This window comes from Castor canadensis, chromosome 14, assembly GCF_047511655.1.
Source record: "Castor canadensis chromosome 14, mCasCan1.hap1v2, whole genome shotgun sequence".
Taxonomy (NCBI): Eukaryota; Metazoa; Chordata; class Mammalia; order Rodentia; family Castoridae; genus Castor; species Castor canadensis.
The window spans coordinates 24,052,073-24,060,162 of NC_133399.1; the positions used below are offsets into that span (position 1 = coordinate 24,052,073).

At 34.6% G+C, this 8,090-nt stretch overlaps 1 protein-coding gene across 1 annotated transcript; it reads left to right on the plus strand.

The window, feature by feature from the left end:
* The first annotated feature begins 1,582 nt into the window (after window positions 1–1,582).
* On the plus strand, window positions 1,583–4,530 carry LOC109678189 (olfactory receptor 7E178-like). Its single transcript, XM_074053276.1, has 3 exons — window positions 1,583–1,612; window positions 3,323–3,406; window positions 3,505–4,530. Exons 1-3 carry the CDS (start codon window positions 1,583–1,585, stop codon window positions 4,528–4,530), a joined length of 1,140 nt encoding a protein of 379 aa, XP_073909377.1.
* The last annotated feature ends 3,560 nt before the right edge of the window (window positions 4,531–8,090 follow it).

The window sequence follows — 8,090 nt, forward strand, 5'->3', positions numbered from 1 at the left end:
AGACAGAGATTAGAAGGATATGGTTCAAGGCCAGCCAGGGCAAAAAGTTAGGAAAACACATCTCAATCAACAAGCCAAGCCTGGTAGCTGTGCCAGCTATTCAGGAGGCTGAAAGTAGGAGGATCTTCGTCTGAGGCTGGCTCTGGGCAAAAGCAAGTCTCCTTATCTGAAAAATAACTAAAGCATAAAAACGGAGACTGCTCAAGTGAAGTGCCTGCCTACAAAGCATGAGGCCCTGAGTTCAAATCTTATGCATCCATGAGCTCACAATTTCCATACTACTAGGAAACTTAAATAAAAATAACAATAATCAATGTTTTCTTAAGTTTCAGACTTTACTTGAGTGTCACACATGTTGTATAAATGGGGTTTTCCCCTATTGCAGTAACCACAGAGAGGTAGGCATTAAAACATATTTTGCATACAGAAACTGAACAAGTACATGGAATGGACTATAATATACATTTTGTGACCCCCGTTCCTTGGTACTATCTCCCCTATTGGATCCTACTGGATACTTTATTTACCATGAAGAAGACTGTTCTTACTGTGTTATCATAATGGCATTATTACTGAACAGATGGCAGAGATATTTGATGGCATACCACAGAATATTTGGCTGTGTGTGATAATGATTTTAAACCCTAGTACTTCCCAAAAGGTGGCAATGAATATCTGACAAATACAGATCCAAATATATGCAATATTGTGATAAACAGGTTACACTTAGGGGAGGTCACATACAAGAGAGAGAAGGTGCATGAAAGAAGTTAAGAAGGTGAATATGACTGATACACTTCCTATACAAGAATTAATATAGAATTTTTAAATCTCTTGAAGTCACAATAAGAGAGGGACTAAGGTAAAAAGGAGAAAAATAGAGGGGATAAACCAATTTGGGTTATAATACATTTATACAGGGAAATGTCACAATGAAACACCCTGTATAGCTATCTTAAACAAACAAAAATGTTATCTTTTTACAAAAATGGAGAACAGGAAGGTAAAACAGGTCCTTTTGTGGGAGATGGTACCAGTGAGAAAAGTGGTGCACATAAAGAAATGGGGTCAGAGGGTGAATATGTTGCAAATATTCTGTATACATGTATGTAAATAGAAAAATGAGACCTGCTGAAACTATTCTAGGAATGGTGGAAAAAGGATAAATGAGGATAATGAAGGGGATTAACTCAACTATAATGTATTATAAGAAATGTACCCCCAATAAGCAATAATTAAAAGAAGAAAACAAATGAAGGTTTTTAATAGTAAAATTTAATATGCAAGATTTGTTTGAAATCATAGAGCCACTCCCACCAACTTGAAAGAACTCTTCATTTGTGTGAAATGGAGAGAGGTTCAAGAATTTTGAAAGACGTGTCATAAAAATAAATTTATAGATTAAATATAAAATTAAGATTACAAAGTATTCTTCCTATAGGTAATTTTATGCATCAGACAAAGCATTTGTAGTAAATGCAAGCATTCCTCACTGAGACTTAAAACAATTTGCTGATATAAACTAGTACATTTCATGAGAAAATGTGTTGTGTGGTATACTACTTAGATGAGTTTTAGATTAATGAGGTTTATGCAAACTGTTTCTGGACAGGTAAGTTAATACTGACATAGAAAAAATTGCAGAAAAACCTAACCACCAAATTCTTGACAATTATTAACTTTGGGCAGTAATTATCAAGGAGAAAGGAATCATACAAAGAGACCAAGAATTCACTTCATTTTAATTTTTCAGATGTTTTGAAAATATTAACTCACATGCAAATATTCTTAGATATTTCATTTTAATTTACATGGTGTATATTATAAGTAGTAATAATAATTAATACACTTGTAGCATCCTCTAAATGTTATCCTAAGACTGTGGTTCTCAGCTTTGATGTAAGAAAGAGATCCAAGAAAGCCAAAAGCAGATATTGTCATTTAATAGGTTTTGATCTCAGGCCAGAGAATCTGAATATTTTAATCATTTTAGCATTCTAGAATTTTCAGTTTTTTTAGGATTTATGCATTACACAGGGAGGATTTCAAATAGCTTTACATTGTACATTGGTTTGATTGCTCCCTCTATCTCCCCCACCACAACCCCAAACTCCACTTAAGGTATTTGGAAGAGGTTTAATCATACTGTTTCATATGTATATGTGGTACACTGGTGAATTTATTGACATATGAGATTAAGAATCAATAATTAAGCAACCTTATAATTTTGGGAGTAAGTATTCTTAATTTAGGCCTATGAATTAGGTAATCATTATCCAAGTTTTCCATATAAGGAAGCTACTCATGCATATTAACATTAGTTCCTGTAGTTTTTGTTTTTGATTTTGTATCAATTAAAAAATAGTGACAACCAGACAATGTGGCTAACAGCTATAACACTAGGTACAATGTAGTCTGAGACTGGAGGATCGCTGTTTCAGGTGAGGCTGGGAAAAAGTTTATGAGGCCCCCCATCTCAATGGATAAAAGCTGAGTGTAGTGTCAAGCAACTGTCATTCCAACAATGGCAGGAAGCATAAAATAGGAGAATCACGGTTATAGGAAAAAGGTGAGACCCTATTTCAAAAATAAACAAAGTGACTAGAGGTGCGACTCAAGTGATATAGAGCACCTGCCTCCTACACTGAAACCTGGTTCCAACCTTAATTAATACCATAAATAAATAAAGAGAAAAGACATTAATAGTCATATAAAGGTACAAATTCATTTGAATCAGAATATGTAATATGTATTATATGTGCAAAATAGTTATAACTAATATATATCCTCTGTATGTACATATATTCCTTCTTTCATCCTCTCTATAAATATATATGTGTGTATACACATGTATATGTGTGTACATACATGCATGTATGTATATATATATGTATATGTATATATATATGTGTATATATGTTTCAAATTATTTGGGCTTTGTCTTAGAATATATTTGTTCTTCATTTCCATTAATTTTCATTTCTTCCTTTTTTTCATTTGTCAAAATCTAGATTTAAGTTTCCAAATTTGTAAATATTGTCTTAAAAATTAAAAACACAGGTCCAAACTGAACAATCTGTTTACTGATTTTGACCCATAGTATCCACAGTGTAAACTGTGTCATAACATAATTGAATAGGCTCTTTTGCTATAAACCTGAACTTGATGTTGCAATGTTCTTGATTTTTTAATATTGGTATGCTGAGTGTCTCTCGTGTAGGGACGTGTAGAAGAGAGTGAGCAACACTGACAGCACAACTGAGAAGTATCATTGCAGTTGTGTGGAGCTTGAATGTGAATACTTTACTTATTAATAATGTAGGGGGTGGTGGCGATTGCCTGTATTCCTGGAAATTGGGATATGAAGCAAGAGAAGAGTGAGTTTGAGAATAGTGTAGGCTATAAAGTCAGTTCAAGGTTAGATGGGCTATGAAGTGAGCTAAACTCAAAAGAAAAAAGATCAACAGAATAAATAAAATATGTGCAGATAGCTGGGCATGGTAGAGCAAACCTGCAATCCAAGAACCCAGGGGTCTGAGGAAGGAGGATCATATTAATTTCATTTTTCCCATTTTCCTATTTCAAAGGTGTCCTAGGAAAATAGAAACACAAAATTTAACACCAGTCCCTGAATTCCATCTCATGAGATTCTCAGATGATCCAGAACTGGAGTCTGTACTCTTTGGACTGTTGCTATCCATGTACCTGGTCACAGTGTTTGGTAACCTATTCATCATCTTGGCTGTCTGGTCCAACTCCCACCGCCATACACCCATGTACTTCTTCCTCTCCAACCTATCCTTCACTGACATTTGTTTCATTTCTACCATGGTCCCAAAGGTGATTATTGATGTTCAAACTCACAGCAGAGTCATCTCCTATGTGGGCTGCCTGACACAGATGTCTCTTTTTATCATGTTTGCCTGTATGGACAGTATGATCCTAACTGTAATGGCTTATGACCGGTTTGTGGCCACATGTCATCTCCTGAATTACCCAGTCATCATGAATTCTCGTCTCTGTGTTTTCTTAGTTCTGTTGTCTTTTGTGGTTAGCTTCTTGGAAGTGCAGCTGCATATTTTGGTTGCAATGCAGATTACCAATTTCAAGAATGTGGAAATTGCTAATTTCTTCTGTGACCCTTCTCAAGTACTTGACCTGTCCTGTACTAACACATTTGTAAATAACATATTTAAATATTTTATTGCTACTGTGTATGGATTTTTCCCAATCTCAGGGATCTTTTTCTCCTACTATAAAATTGTTTACTCCATTCTGAGGATCCCCTCATCAGGAAGGAAATATAAGGCTTTCTCTACATGTGGGTCTCACCTACCAGTGGTCTGCTTATATTTTGGAACAGGACTTGGAGTGTATGTTGGATCGGCAGTATCACATTCTCCCAGAAACAGTGCAATGGCCTCAGCAATGTACACCATGGTCACTCCTCTTCTGAATCCCTTCATCTACAGTCTGAGGAACAGGGATATCACAAGTGCCCTATGGAGAATTTGCAACAGAATAATTTAATACCAGGATGCATGATAGCTATCTGCAATGTAATTTTTATTATTTTTGTTAGCATACATTTATTGTACAGGGGGTTTCACTGTAGTATTTCCATACCCGCTTACTATGTACCTTGGTTAATTATACCCCACCATCCTACTTCTTCATTCCCCTCTCCCATACTTAAAATGATTAAAACAGGTTTCCTTGGACTATTTTCTTACATACTTTTAATGCATATAGATTCTGCCTATTAATTCATGGTATTTTTCTCATATAAAGTATGTAATTTTTAATGAGATTTCATGTTACAATAGTGGTTGACAAACTTTGGAGATGGATGAAAGTTTTCTAAATGTTTATAACGTTTCAGTTTGCAAACACAAGGAGTTTCTGGATATTGAAGACAATAATGAACACACAACACTGTGAATGTAATCAATTCCACTGAGCTGTGAATTTGATATTGATTAAAATGTCATTTTTGCTCTGCATGTTTAACCCAATAAAATATTTACAAGAAGCAAATGGAATTCAATAATACTCACCCCTATCATCCAGTTGCCCCCTCCCTATATATATTTATATAGTTACTCTCCTACATTCATATCTTTTTTTTTTCAATGTAGATACTGCATCATGGGACAAAACAGGAGATATTTGTTTTTATGAGGATGTCTTATTTTCACTTATCACAGAACCACTTTCCAATATTGTAAATTATAAAAATTAGTTTTTCTTATAGCTGTATATTGCTCCTTGTGTATATGAAGCACATTTTCTTCATGTGTTCATATGTTAATGGCCATCCTTAATTTCGCTATTGTTAAATAGTGAAGCAAAAATCATGGGTGAGCAGTTATCTATATTGTATGCTGATGTTAATTCCTTTGTGTATATCCCCAGGAGAGATACAATGGTATCATATGGAAAAGTCCCCTTTCTAGGTACTAGTAAGAACTGCCATATTGAAAATTTGCTATATTGATGTCCATAATATTTGAAATTTGTTCTCAGGGTGTTAATTTTATTATATATATCATAGCTATCTATATTGTGGGTATCTATCTATCTATCTATCTATATTCTGGGTATCTGTCCCTTGTCAGAAGAATGGCTGGAAATTCTATCTCCCATTCTTTGTGCTAATTTTGTTATATCCCATGTTATACAGAAAGTTTTTCATTTGATTTAATAATATTTGTCAGTAATTGATCTCATTTCCTGTTCTATTGGAGTCCTATTCAAAAAGTCATTGCCTATGCCCATGTGTTGAACTGTTTTCCAATAGTACTTTCAATGTGTCATGTCTTTCATTAATGTTCTTGAAAAAGCTCAGGACCACATGGGCTCACTGCTTAAGTCTAACAGATCTTTGAAGAAGTAATAACACTCATACTCTCCAAAGTGCTTTATACACACTTTGAAAAGGAACACACCAAATTCACTCTATAAAAACAGTTATTTTATACTAAAGCTAGATAAGGATACACCAAAAAATGAAAGCAATAAACCAGTATTTTTTAATGTTCATAGACACAAAAATATTCAATAAAGTAATTACAATGTAAATTCAACAACACACTAGAAAACTACATATCCAGGTGAAGTTGGTTTCATCCCAGGAATGCAAAGATGATCCAACATAAACAAAACAATAAACATAATACAACATATAAATTGAATCAAACAGAAAAATCGCAAGACCTCAAGAAATGCAGAACAAATTCTTTGACAAAATTCAACATCACTTCATGATAAAAACCCCAAAGATTCTAGGAATGTAAGAATCATACCATAGCATAAATAGGCTATATAATCAAACCTATAGCCAACATTAATGAATGGAAGAAAACTGAAAGTATTTAATCTAAAATGAGGGATGAGACTAAGGTCCCCACTCTCTCAATTTTTATTCAATATGTGGTTTGTATTCTTATCCAAAGAAACAAGACTAGTGAAAGATATAAAATTGATATTAGTAGCAAAGGAAGAAGACAAATTATTCCTATATTCAGATGAATTTGTCTTATGAAAACACTTGAAATTCAATCAGAATCACTTAGATCTGATAAATATATTAAAGATAAAAAACCAGCATACAAATAATGGTAGCTTTTGATAGACTAATAATGACCAAGTGGGCAATAAATCACATAAACTGTTCCCATATAGTAGTTTCCAAGAATGCCTAGGAATAAACCCCATCACACATGTGAAAGACATTTCAAATTTAATAAATGAACCAATTGAAGGAATCACTACAAGATCTACTGATCCCATGTTCAAGGATCAGTAAAACATACATTTTGAGCATATTGCAAAATATGATGGGCAAATCATTTTAAAAATTAAAATACCAATGACATTCTTCACAGAAAGTGGATACATAATCTTAAAATTAATATGGAAGCACAGAAAACCCTTAATAGTTTAAGCAATCCTCAGCAAAATTAGAAATGCTGGAGGTATCACAGTACCTGTTTTCAAATTATACTACAGAATCATAGTAACAAAAATATCATAGTACTTGCACAAAGCCAGATATTTAAACAAAATTATATTTCATTTACAGGAAATTGCATTGAACTGGTGATCATCATGGTAACCAGAAATCGAAAAACATGTTGGGATTGAGCAAGAGAGTATAACCAGGGGTGAATATGATCAATGTACATCACATACATTTTTAAAACTATCTTTATGATGCCCACTATTTTGTAAAATATATAAACAGGTATAAAACTTTTAGAGGGTAGTAGATCTCATACAATAACTTAGTAGAAACTCAATAAATATCAGACAGATTATTGTACAACAAAAAAAGGAAAAGGTGGGGAGAGACCAAGAGGGCAGATAGCTGGCAGACCCTGACACCTTGACCTTCACAATTTCAGGCCAATACTCCAGATTTTCATATTTAGAAGGTTCGGGTGACTCTGCCAGCTAAGTCACCGCCATTGCATAGGGGACATATAATATTCATTGAGTATCCCATACATTAGCTTTTTATAGCACAGAACTCCTAGGTGCTGGCTCAGGAAGACATTAGACCACCAGTCTATCTGCCTGTTGGTTGAGAATCCATTGTTTTTCTTTTTCTTTTCTGTTCTTTTCCTCTCCTCTCCTCTGTTCTCTTTATTCTTTTTCTTTCTCTCTTATTTCCTTCTTGCCTTGGTCAGTAAAGCAAAAACACCACACAGAAAATTGCAGAAAGAGAACTGCAAGCTTCTGTGATGAACTGGACCTGCTATAACATGGATGGACACAGAGCCTTTGATTACCATCTGCCTACACTGCCCTGGAGCTGACCTGTTTCCACCTGAGTGAGTATGCAACACAATGCAGAGAACTGCAAAAAGAAATCAGCAAGCATCTGGGATGAGTTGGACTCACCAAAATACTCATGACAAAGGACCTCTGACTGCTCTGCTTGTGCTGCCCTGGATCTGACCCATTTCCACCCAAGTAAGTCTGCAATCCTGACAGATTAGCCTGAAACACCATCTCTTTTGGAGGGAAACATTTATTCTACCACAGGTGGCGGCAGATAGATCTTTCCCTGGGCAAAACAGCTATCA

Excerpts from the sequence above, each read along its gene's own strand:
- LOC109678189 (XM_074053276.1), top strand. The coding sequence starts at position 1,583 with ATGAGGTTTATGCAAACTGTTTCTGGACAG. Across the intron at positions 1,613-3,322 it reads TGCAAACTGTTTCTGGACAG|GGGGTGGTGGCGATTGCCTG; the intron begins GTAAGTTAATAC and ends TTAATAATGTAG. Across the intron at positions 3,407-3,504 it reads AGAATAGTGTAGGCTATAAA|AGCAAACCTGCAATCCAAGA; the intron begins GTCAGTTCAAGG and ends TGGGCATGGTAG.